Below are 13,220 nucleotides of genomic sequence, written 5' to 3'. Positions count from 1 at the left end.
CTGAGGATAAATTCCTGAAGCTGGATTGCTGGGTCAGGTGGTGAACCATTGGTAAATATTGCCGAATATTTTAGGATGTGAGACAAAAGAGGGTTAGCCTTTAAAATGTTAATACTGGAATTTTGTTTAGAATTCCATTGTCAGTAAAATAATTAAAGAATAATGTGCATATAGTAGCTGAATAGAATACAGAATAACAGTAGCCACCTTTGTAGAATGGTGTAGAATACATGTAGAATAACAGCAGCTACTATTATTAAGCTCTTGTAATGTGATAGTAGGCATTCAGTACAGTAAATTGTGGTAGTAGTACATAGTTTATTTCATTTAATCTTCCTAGCAGTTCAGTTTTGTTGCTGTGAAAACCAAAACCTAGAGGGGTTTCCTGACAGTCATGTAGCAGGCGAATGGTGGTATCATCTAGAATTACAGGGATGGTTTTTGGAGTCCTTCCATCATAGCTTGAGTTCTGGCTATGATATCTTGAGCAAGTTATTTAACCTATATGAGCCTTAGTTTTGCCACATGCAAATGGAAGTAATAACAGTATCTACTTCATAGGATTATTGCCAGCATTAACAAATTAATACAAAGTGTTTAAATCAAGGCTTGACACGTAAGATAGTATTAAATAAATGTTAGCCTTTTTTTTTTTCCCCTTAGAGGGAAAGGAGAGGGAGAGAGAGAGTATCTTAAGCAGGCTCCATGCCCAGTGCAGAGCCCGACACGGGGCTTGATCTCAGGACCCTGAGATCATGACCTGAGCTGAAATCAAGAGTCGAATGCTTAACCATCTGAGCCATCCAGGAGCCCCTACCCTTTTTAAGTTTACTGTATAAACTGAGCTTTTGGAGCAGTGTATTACAGGCTTAGGTATTATTTGCTGGACCTTAATGAAAGCTTATTCTGTAATGATGATGTATACACAGGAAATGTCAAGGTAAGTTTCTTTTTTTCTAGTTGTCATCTTTGACGTCAGTTTTGATGGATACTTTAATTCTATACTTTCACCTTTTAAAAGTTTCTTATTGCAGAAATTATTAGAATAAAAATCATTTAGAAAAAACATTTCCATTTGTATCAGTAATTACAGATCAGATTTATTCTCAGGAACATTCTCGTCAATGATTCTCAACTGTATTAGACCCAGGGCCCCATTTTTATAACATATATTTTGTAATGTCCCTTTAACTATTCTGAAATAAAATTCATAGATAATAAAATCTACCTACACACATAATTTTTCAATTATTTGTATAGTGACCAATTGTAATACAAATGAGAACAAAGTACTGAAAAAATAAAATGCTAGTATTTCATTATATAAATGCTTAGATGTGACAACACTCAATGACATAATGAAGTAGTCAGAGGCATGAGTAATCATTATGAATGCAACAGCTATAAATGCAGACTGTTACAGATATGCTGTCTTGGTGATCTAAATACCTTGAGTGGTGTTACTGTCAATGAAATGGTTTTTTAAAATAGTGACAAGTTCTTGGTAGGGTTCTGAACAAAATAAAGTAGTAGTTCTTTCTTCAGTTCTCTGTATTTCTATTCCTTTATTATTATTGTGGAAAAGCACTTTGTTTATATATATAAAACAGAGTCAGGGTCTAGACACAGGTAATCATAAGGAATTTTTTTCACCCATGTGAATATATGCTAAGACATTCAAAATTGTGGGGGCATTTCTTTATTGGCAGACCATCCCACCCATTTCAGGATGTTCAGTGCCCGTTGCTCCTGCCTATGAATGCCACTAGTGCCCTCAAATGAACCAGAAACTCCCCCTCTAAATCTCTGAAGCATTCTAGGTTGGGAGTAACTGCTCCTTTGAGATCTGTTCTTCTAGTGTTATAAACAGTATTTGTTACAGAAGTTAAATTTCTATATTTTTATGACAAAAATGACTATTTTTAAAGATTTTATTTATTCATGTGAGAGAAAGAGAGAGAGCCCGTGCCCATGAGCAGGGGGAGCAGCAGAGGGAGAAGCAGATTCCCCGCTGAGCAGGGAACCTGATGCGGGACTTGATCCCAGGACCCTGGGATCATGACCTGAGCCGAAGGCAGACGCTTAACCGACTGAGCCAGCCAGGTGCCCCTGACAAAAATTATTTGAAGTATTACCCAATTAAAAAAAAACTTTCACAGGACGCCTGGGTGGCTCAGTCGTTAAGCGTCTGCCTTCGGCTCAGGTCATGATCCCAGGGTCCTGGGATCGAATCCCACATCGGTCTCCCTGCTCGGCAAGAAGCCTGCGTCTCCCTCATTCCCCCTGCTTGTGTTCCTGTTTTCGCTATCTCTCTCTCTGTCAAATAAATAAAATCTTAAAAAAAAAAAAAAAAACAACTTTCACAAATTTAGAATCACATTTGATTTCTTCATCTTTCATATCTAATCATTTTATTTACACTTATTAATTGAATTTTGAATTAATGTCATATTGTGATTGGAAATGACCTTAGATTTTGCAGACTAATGCCTGTTAGAAGCGTGTTTCCAGTCTGCGGTGACATGAGTGCAGAATGTGAGAGTAAACGCTTATAGCAATTTGACATTGCCATGACATCAGATGCATGATTTTTATATTTTTCAGAAATAGCAGTTTGGCAGATTAGAAATACACACATTGTTCTTTACCATAGATTTTCTGAGAAGCATTGATACAGACCAGTAATTTTCAAACATTTAAAAGTTTTAATGCATTTAAATACATTCATCAAACCAGACCTTTACATGGAAGCACAGTGTCAAAACTTCACACGAAAGTGAAGCTCTCTTTAGAATTTGTCTCAGTCTGAGGACACCCAAACTCCTACAGCAGCCTCCGCAGGGCACCATGGGGTTCTCACAGCACATTTCGACCCCCACTGGTTTATAGAGGCCAGCCTACTCCTTTACTACTAATAAATTAGGGCATATTTATATCCCATGACAGAAAGAGTAGTTTTTCCTAATATATTAATATATCTTATAAATTGTTACCCAAAAAGAACAAAAAACTCCCAAACCCCCAACTAGATCTCAAGTCAACACCTGGAACTTGGAGCGTCTGCCCTTGTGATTTTTGTCTTGGGATTGTTTTTTAAACTTTCGTTTGTCATCTTTGTGAGGTCCTGCTACCTGTGGTCACTCCACTGGCAGCCATCGACCTCAGCCTCAGCTTCACTTTACAGGCATACCTCGTCTTACGGTGCTTCGCTTTATTGCGCTTTCCAGATACCGCATTTTTTACCCTGTGTCCAGCAACCTGTTGGCACCATTTTTCAAACAGCAGTTGCTCATTTCATGTCTCTGTGTCACGTTTTGGTAATTATTGCAGTATTTCAAACTTTTTCATTGTTACTGTATTTGTTACAGTGATCTGTGATCAGTGATCTTTGATGTTACCATCGTAATTGTTCGTGGTGTGCCACAAACCATGCCCAAATAAAACAGCAGACTTAATAAATGTGTGTGTTCTGACCGCTCCGCTGACTGCCCTGTCCCTGTTTCTCTTTCTCTCCTTGGGACTCTCTATTCCCTGACAGACAGCAATACTGAAATTAGGCCAATTAACCGCACAGTGGCCTGTAAGTGTGCAAGTGAAAGGTAGAGTCACGCGTCTCCTTAAATCAGAAGCTAGAAATGATTAAGTTTAGTGAGAAAGGCAGTGGAAAGCCAAGATAGGCTGGAAGTTAGGCCTCCTGCACCAAATAGTTAGCAGCTTTTGACTGTAAAAGAAGAGTTCCTGAAGGAAATGAAAAGCGCTACTCTAGTGCACACACACATGATAAGGAAGCAAACAGACTTGTTACTGATGTGGAGAAAGTTTTAGTGGTTTGGACAAAAGGTCATACTAGCCACAACATTCTCCTAGCCAAAGCCTAATCCAGGGCAAGGCCCTAACTCTCTTCAATTCTGTGAAGGTTAAGAGAGGTAAGGAGGCTGTACGAGAAAAGTCTGAAACTAGCAAGGGTTAGTTCATGAGGTTTCAGGAAGCCATCTCCATAACATGAAAGTGCAAGATGAAGTAGCACCTGCTGATGTAGGAGCTGTAGCAAGTTAACCAGGAGTTCCAGCTAAGATAACTCATGAAGGCGGCTACACTAAACAGCAGATTTTCAATGCAGATCACACAGCTTTCTGTTGGAAGAAGATGCTGTCTAGGACTTTGATAACTAGAGAAGTGAAGTCAGTGCCTGGCTTCAAAGCTTCAAAGGACACACTGACTCTCTTATTACAAGCTAATGCAACTGGTGACTATAAGTTGAAGCCAGTGCTCATTTAACACTCGGAAAACTCCTAGGACCCTTAAGAATTATGCTAAATATACTTTGTCTTTCATCTATAAATGGCACAACAAGGCCGGATGACAGCACGTCTGTCCACAACATGGGTCACTGAATATTTTAAGTCCACTGTTGAGACCTCAGAGAAAAAGATTTCTGTCAGAATATTACTACTTATTGACTGTGCACCGGGTCACCTAAGAGCACTGATGAAGATGTACAATGAGATGAGTGTTGTTTTCATGCCTGCTAACATGACGTCCATTCTACAGCCCATGGATCAAGTCTTGTTATTGAAGAAATACATTTCCTAAGGCTATAGCTGCCATAGAGAGTTATTCCTCTAAGGGATCTGGGCAAAGTAAATTGAAAATCTTCTGGAAAGGATTCACACTTCTAGATGCCATTAAGAACATTCATGACTCATGAGAAGCAATCACAATATCAGCATTAACAAGAGTGTGGAAGAAGTCAGTTCCAACCCTCATGGATGACTTGGAGGAGTTCAAGACTTCAGTGGGGGAAGTCAGTGCAGATGTGGTGGAAACAGCAAGAGAACTAGGTTGAGAAGTGGAGCCTGAAGATGTGGCTGAATCGCTACAATCTCATGATAAAACCTAATGGATGAGGAGTTACTTCTTACGGATGAACAAAGAAAGTGGTTTTTTGAGATGGAATCTACTCCTGGTGAAGATGCTGTGAAGACTGTTGAAATGGCAACAAAGGGTTTAGAATATTTCATAAACTTTGTTGATAGAGCAGTGGCAGGGTTTGAGAGGATTGGCTCCAGTTTTGAAAGAAGTTCTGCTGTGGGTAAAGTGCTAGCAAACAGCATCACGTTCTATGGAGAGATCATTCTTGAAAGGAAGAGTCAGTCATTGCCGCAAGCTTTGTTGTATCATTTTAGGAAACTGCCACAGCCACCCCTGCCACAGCCACCCCAGCCTTCAGCTTCCTCGCCCTGACCAGTCAGCAGCCGTCAGCATTGAGATAAGACCCTCCACCAGCAAAAAGGTGTCGACTGGCTGAAAGCTCAGATGATGGTTAGCATTTTTAGCAATAAAAAAAATTTTTTTTAAAGATTTTATTTATTTGACAGAGACACATCGAGGGAGGGAACACAAGGAGGGGGAGTGGGAGAGGGAGAAGCAGGCTTCCTGCCGAGCAGGGAGCCCAACGTGGGGCTCGATCCCAGGACCCTGGGACCATGACCTGAGCTGAGGGCAGACGCTTAACGACTGAGCCACCCAGGCACCCCTAGCAATAAAATATTTCTTAATTAAGTTATATATTACTGTTATTTAGACATAATGCTATCATACACTTAAAAGATTACAGTGTAATGTAAACGTAATTGTATATGGAGTGGGAAACCAAGAAATTCGTTTGACATGGTTTGAGTATTCGCTTTATTGTGGTGGTCTGCAACCCAACCTACAGTAGCTCTTGAGGATACATGTATTTTGTTACTTGTGGCGGTGACTTCTAGGGCCTTACAAAGTGAATTTTATATTTCTGACTGTATTTATATATCCTTCATATTTGGTAAATAAAGTTACTCACAGAAAGGTAACATTTTTACATAGATGTCATAGATCTGTTTATTTCACTCATTTGTTTGAAATCCTCCATGATCTTCAAGTTGCTGTTAAGATAAAGACCAATAACTATGCTTAGTCTTACCTCTGGGTACCTCTCTCGCCAGATATCCCACCTATTTTACCTGTGCTTCCTACTCTTCCCAGCCAACTTGGCTTTTTTTTTTTTTTTTTTTTTTTTAAGTGCCTGGTTTTGGCCCATTTCAGGATCCTAGCACATAATCTTTTCCTGCTACCCAAACCCAGATTGGCTACCTCTTATTTCATCAAGTCTTAGCTTAAACGTCATCTTGGGGGACACCTGGGTGGCTCGGTCAGTTAGGCGTCTGCGTTCGGCTCGGGTCATGGTCCCGGGGTCTTGGGATTGAGTCCCAAGTCGGGCTCCCTGCTCCGCGGGGTGTCTGCTTCTCCCTCTGCCGCTCCCTCTGCCACTCCCCCTGCCTGCACGTGTGCTCATTCTCTCTCTCTCTCAAAAATAAATGAATGGGGGCGCCTGGGCGGCTCAGTTGGTTAAGCGACTGCCTTCGGCTCAGGTCATGATCCTGGAGTCCCGGGATCGAGTCCCGCATCGGGCTCCCTGCTCGGCGGGGAGTCTGCTTCTCCCTCTGACCCTCCCCCCTCTCATGCTCTCTGTCTCTCATTCTCTCTCTCGCAAATAAATAAAATCTTAAATAAATAAATAAATAAATGGAATCTTTAAAAAAAATAATAAACATCATCTTGGGGAAACTGCATGTCCCTACTTTACTAGCTTAGTCTCTCTATGGTGTATTCTCAATAGTGTCCTGTGTCTTTTTCCTTCGTGACATTATCCCAGTTGAAATAATTAGTGTGTGGTGTTACTCATTTGTACGTTCTCATCGTAGGTTGTCACCTCTGCAGGTGTAGAAACCACATCTACCTTGTCCATCACTGTATCCTCACTTTTTAGCAGAGTGTCCAACACATAGTACATGTTTGATAACTGTGGTGGAATTACGGTATGTGCATAAAATCTTAGGGTCATTTTTTCTTTTCTTTTTTCTTTTTTAGGTTAAAGAAAGACCTGATGTGGGAGTTTACATCAAAGATTTATCAGCTTACGTGGTAAATAATGCTGATGATATGGATAGAATTATGACACTAGGCCACAAAAATCGTAAGTGTAGTACAGAATTGTGATTGAACGTTTGTGTATTGAGTAGGCTTTTAGAAGCAAAACTGGTGATGGCACTTTGCCCCACAGAGACTGGATTTTTAAAGTTTCTTGACAACCCTTTCTCCTTGATTATTTACTATGTAGAGGACATACATGAATGAAAGAGATCACACATTGCCTTCTGTGCTGACCAAAATTTTGTTTCTTGGTAATACTGCTATATATTTGAAACTCATACAGCTAGTTGTCTCTTTTTAGCTATAATAATATTGGTTACATTTATTGAACACTTACTGTGTGGTAAGTGCTTGTGCTAAGTGCTTTCTTCATAAGAATGATCTTTTTAAAATTCTCAAACTGAACTATGAATGTACTAAATTCCTATTTTGTGACTGAGGAAACCGAGACTTGGTCTAAGTAACTTGTCCCAGGTTATGTACTACTTAGTAAGTGGCAGAGTGAGTATCTGAACCTAGGCCATTGGTCATCATTAACTGAGCACTTTACTGCCTCTCTTTTGTTGACAAGAAAAGCAAACCAAAATTAAATGACATTCTTTTTGTTTTTTTTATTTTTAAAAGATTTTTTATTTATTTATTTGACAGCGAGCGAGCGAGAGACAGCGAGAGCAGGAACACAAGCTGGGCGAGTGGGAGAGGGAGAAGCAGGCCTCCTGGCCAAGCAAGGAGCCCGATGTAGGGCTCGATCCCAGGACCCTGGCATCATGACCTGAGCCGAAGGCAGACACTTAACGACTGAGCCACCCAGGCGCCCCTAAATGATATTCTTTTTAATAAGGGTTTGAAGTTTTGTCTAAAGAATAAAAAGTTGCAGTGCTATTTAATACACAAAATGCCCCAGGCCTAATACTAGTGATGTTGCTAGCAGCAATTAGACATCAGAGGTAAAGAACAAGAACATAGAAAGTAAGCATTTTTTTAAAAGTGTTTTTTGGCTAGACTATAAATCTAGCAAACTCGAGGAAATTAAAGAAAAAATTAAAAAATGAGTTGCATTTTTATAAACCAAGTAGAGAAAGGCCAAATTGTAACAGAAAAATGAGCAAAAGATGTACATGAATATGTTATTCCCAGAACTATACACATCAACAAGCATACCACAGGATATTCAATTTGACAAGTAATTGGGAACATGGGTATTAAAACAACAGTGGGAGATATTTTACCTGTTGTTTCGGATGGAGGGATATCAGGTTCATAAAGCTCTGAAGAGATGGGCACTGGTGATGGGAATGTCAAGTGCTCCAGCCTTTTTGAAGGGGAGTGTAACAGTATCTGCTGAAATTTTTAAAATGCATTTCTTTTGACCCAGGGTTTCTAATTTTAATATGTATCTAGATACATATCGATATATCTATATTGGTAAATATCTAGAAAAGTATCTTTAGACATAATGCCTTATTGAAACATTATTTATAATAGCAAAAAGTTCGATGCAGTCTAACTATCAGTAAAACATTGGTTATATAAATTATGGCACAGAAATACTATGGACTGTAATGAAGCTATAAAAAAAAGGAGTTAAATCTACATGTAGAGACTTGAAAGATTTTCAAGATACATCGTTAAGTGAAAAGAAAGCAAATTACAGAATAGTATGTACTGCATCATCGCATTTATAGATGTGGAAAAAAGCCAAATTGTTGAACAGCTATGTATTTGGGCAGTGTGTGTGTATGTGTTTATCAACTTGTGTGTTTGTTAAACACTAGTGAAAGGACATTTAATAGTGGTTACCTTTAGGTAAGGGGAGGTAAGATTGGAGAACAGGGATATATGGAGCTTTTACTTTATGTTTTTGTATGTCTGTATTTCTGAATTTTTTTTATACCAGGAGTATATGCATGTATTGCTTATTCAGTAAAAAAAATTTTGACTTATGATTCTGTTCACAGTAATGATCAAAACCACCCCTTAAAAACAGAACAAAACGGGGGCACCTGGGTAGCTCAGTCCTTATGCGTCTGCCTTCGGCTCAGGTCATGATCCCAGAGTCCTGGGATTGAGCCCCGCATTGCATCGGGCTCCCTGCTTGGCGGGAAGCCTGCTTCTCCCTCTCCCTCTCCCCCTACTTGTGTTCCCTCTCTCGCTGTCTCTCTCTCTGTCAAATAAATAAAATCTTTAAAAACAACAACAACAACAACAAAAAACCCCACAAAAAACCTTCCATTAACAACTGAAAGTTTAATTTGGTATGTGAGATTCATTCAAGGAAAACTAAACAATTCTTTTTTTTTTTTTAAAGATTTTATTTATTTATTTTAGAGACAGAGCACAAGAGGGGGGAGCGGGAGAGGGAGAAGCAGACTCCCTGCTGAGCAGGGAGCCCGATGCGGGACTCGATCCCGGGACTCCAGGATCATGACCTGAGCCGAAGGCAGTTGCTTAACCAACTGAGCCACCCAGGCGCCCCGAAAACTAAACAATTCTAATGAAATAAAATGAAATGAAATGAAGACAAAGGCATTTGAAGACCTAAGAGAGCAGAGGAAAATACTCTTATTTAATAGATTGAGTCTAAGAATTAGACATTTACAATATTACAAATATTCAAGTAGAAAATATCCAAGATACTACAGATACCCGAGTAGAAAATTTCTAACATAAAAATACTAATTTTATCATATTGAAATAGAGTAAAATAACTATTCAGGGGAAAATAGCAGAGGGAGGAAATGTGACAGTAAAAGCCGCTATTTTAAATAGATGAAAAATTGGTACAAATATAAAATTAGTTCCTGTTTTGTCCAGGTGGTCATAGTATAGAAATAGTTAATATCGCACTTAAGAAAATAAGCCTTTCATTCCATGAACAAATAGGTGACCTGCTTAGCAATTAAAATGCAAATTTAAAATAGTCACTTATATTCGCATTGTGGGCACCATTGTAAATTGGCTAATATTTCTGTAGAGTAGGGTTTTTCAGCCATTAAACCATTATCATTTTCTTTAAAAAATTTTCTTTTTGAATAGGTAATCCATACACATGCTGTAAAATTCAAAAGGCACCAAAGTATACATTGAAAAACAAGTCTTGGGGGCGCCTGGGTGGCTCAGTTGGTTAAGCGACTGCCTTTGGCTCAGGTCATGATCCTGGAGTCCCGGGATCGAGTCCCGCATCGGGCTCCCTGCTCGGCGGGGAGTCTGCTTCTCCCTCTGACCCTCCCCCCTCTCATGTGCTCTGTCTCAATCTCTCTCTCTCAAATAAATAAAAATAAAAATCTTTAAAAAAAGAAAAAAAGAAAAACAAGTCTTGGGTGCCTGGGTGGCTCAGTCGTTAAGCGTCTGCCTTCAGCTCAGGTCATGATCCTAGGGTCCTGGGATCGAGTTCCGCATCGCGCTCCCTGCTCGGTGGGAAGCCTGCTTCTCCCTCTCACACTCCCCCTGCTTGTGTTCCCTCTCACTGTGTCTCTCTCTGTCAAATAAATAAATCTTTAAAAAAGAAGAAGAAAAACAAGTCTTTCTCCTACCCTTGGGTCTCAGTCACCTAGTTCCCACGCCTGTTGGAACTCCATTACTTTGTCATGTCCCCTTCCTGATACTGTCTTTGTATGCCTAAGCATGTATTTTTATTTATTTATTATTTTTTTAAGATTATTTATTTATTTGTCAGAGAGCGCACAAGCAGGGGGGCAGCAGGCAGAGGGAGAAGCAGATTCCCCGCAGAGCAGGGAGCCCGATGTGGGACTCGATCCCAGGACATGGAAATATAGGAGATAATCTTAAGTGGAAAAGCCAGAAGATAAAATAATACTCAGTATGTGTATCACTACTGATCAGATGTTATGAAATGGTGTTAGATTTTATTTTGTTTTTTTAAAGATTTTATTTTTAAGTAATCTCTGCACCCAATGTGGGCTCAAACTTAAAACCCTGAGATCAGGAGTCACATGCTCTACTGATTGAGCCAGGCAGGCACCCCTGGATTTATTTTTTAAGTATTTTTGGAAAAAATACGTAAGTTTGTAATATGATTTAAAAGAAAATTTGTGTGGAGTCACAAATCCTTGTATTTTCTTTCACTAATTTTTGTTTTATCTTCTTCCATTGGGCTTTCCTTTATGACTGCAGTTTACATTCTAATTATCTGACTTCTAATATAACCATATGCTAATAAAGAATACCCTTTTAGTCTTCAAATTATAAAATCAGAGCTTGCATGGAGAAGTTCTGCATGAATATATAGTAAGAAGATAATTTTGACATTGGCTAAAATTAACAAAATGCTTTTCAAATACTTGGCAATTAAAAAAAACTAATACATGCCTATTATAAAAAACAAAACAGACCTTTTTCTTTATTTACATAATATATTTATGTAAAATATTTATACTTACATAAATACTTGGTATATTTTGAGTGGGTGCTTTTGTTTAATAGGAATAGAGTCGTACTATATATTCCTTTCTCTCTCTCTCTCTTTTTTTTTTTTCATATGTTATGGGTATCTTTCCACGTCATACATACAGATCTGTTTTGTGTTTTTAAAGGACGGTTTAGTAGTCCATAGTATGACTATTTTTCTTAAGATTTTATTTATTTATTTATTTAGAGAGAGAGCATGCAAGTGGGGGTGGGAGTGGGAGAGGAAGAGGGAGGGTTCGATCTCACGACCTGAGCCAAAATCAAGAGTCAGACGCTTAACTGACTAAGCCACCCAGGTGCCCCATGACTGTTCTATAATAGATTGACCACTGTCCTTTTGGTTGTTTCTGATCTCTTGATATTGCAAACAGTGCTGTACTGAATATCCTGTATCATCTCATGCATATATGCAAGTATTTCTGTGATTTAGATTCTCGGAACGTAATACTTTTTAGAGACAGCTGAAACAGCAATAATTTTTTAAATTATTTAACTTTTTTTTTAACCTAAGTTAGTTATTTTTTTAGTCAGTAATACTTGGGATTGAAATTAAGTATTTTATCCTAAAATTACCTTTGTAGTATGAGAAACGTTACACATTCTTTTGTTATCAACATGAATTGTCAGAGAAATTTCTAATGTTAAATAAACCTATGCTTTTCTGGTTTAGCCATGCTCTCTGGCTCTTCGCTATGATGAAATTAAGTATTTTAAACCATTCTGGATATTTAATTATTTTTAAAAATACTCCCTCTTGTTATACTTTTTAAGAATTTCCTTCCTTTCTTCAAGGTTCTGTTGGTGCAACTAATATGAATGAACATAGTTCCCGTTCCCATGCCATCTTTACAATTACTATAGAATGCAGTGAAAAAGGCGTTGATGGTAACATGCATGTCAGAATGGGGAAGCTCCATCTTGTAGATCTTGCTGTAAGTAACAAGACGCTACTCAAGGAATAACTCTTGTGATTTTTTTGCATTTTATAAGTGAATAAAAATTCAAGTGAAAATGTGTGATTTACATACAGTTTTTAAGTTGTTTACTTGTGTATGTGTTTTTAACTTATTATTTATTATGGAATATTCCTAACTTCTAATGTCTACAAAAGTACTAAGAATAGTATGGTCTCCCATGTACCCGTGACCCAACTTCAATCCATTCATGGCCAGTTCTGTTTCATTTCTACCATCAGCCACTTTTTCCCTGCCTGTATTATTTTGAAGCAAATTCCAGATACCATAGCAGATTTTTTAGTGTCAAATTTTGTTTTAAACTTTCAGAGGAATATTCTGTATTTTTAATTTTAGCTTTATTTCTGTCTCTGTTTATTGCTAGGGTTCAGAAAGACAAGCAAAAACTGGAGCTACTGGACAGCGTCTAAAGGAAGCCACAAAAATCAATCTTTCGCTTTCCACCCTTGGTAATGTAATTTCTGCCTTGGTTGACGGAAAAAGCACTCATGTTCCTTATCGCAACTCTAAATTGACTCGTCTTCTTCAGGATTCCTTAGGAGGAAATTCAAAAACCATGATGGTAAGACTTAATTGTAGAATAGTTATCATCAGGAAAATTTCAGATTCCTGTTTATGCCAGTAATTGCTATGCATAACATTTTTAAAACTATTGATTATTTCACTTGTGATTTGTGGTTTTTCTTTTTCAAGTACGCTGTGTATGCTAATCCATATAATGGTGTTTGGAAATCCATGTGGTTAATGCTTTCTTGTTCAAGAAAGCTAGAGGAGAACAACTATATTTCAAAAATTCTTTTTGATGTATTCATAATGGTAGTATTAATTTTAACTGCATCAAGTGTA

General features: G+C 38.3%; 1 protein-coding gene across 2 annotated transcripts in view; it reads left to right on the top strand.

Moving 5' to 3' along the window:
* The window catches only part of KIF3A (kinesin family member 3A), a 53,407-nt gene that overhangs the window by 18,356 nt on the left and 21,831 nt on the right, over positions 1-13,220 (top strand). For both annotated transcript variants that reach the window (XM_054511435.2, XM_045892467.3), the window contains exons 5-7: positions 6,910-7,015; positions 12,193-12,332; positions 12,739-12,936. In XM_054511435.2, coding sequence (XP_054367410.1) covers positions 6,910-7,015; positions 12,193-12,332; positions 12,739-12,936 — 444 coding nt within the window. The remainder of the gene's footprint in view (positions 1-6,909; positions 7,016-12,192; positions 12,333-12,738; positions 12,937-13,220) is intronic.

This window comes from Mirounga angustirostris, unplaced genomic scaffold (genome assembly GCF_029215605.1).
Source record: "Mirounga angustirostris isolate CCGP_5_RB_7025 unplaced genomic scaffold, mMirAng1.0.hap1 SCAF_7, whole genome shotgun sequence".
NCBI classification, from domain to species: domain Eukaryota; kingdom Metazoa; phylum Chordata; class Mammalia; order Carnivora; family Phocidae; genus Mirounga; species Mirounga angustirostris.
Note: the sequence above shows the minus strand (reverse complement) of the source record. Positions and strands in the feature narration are given on the sequence as shown.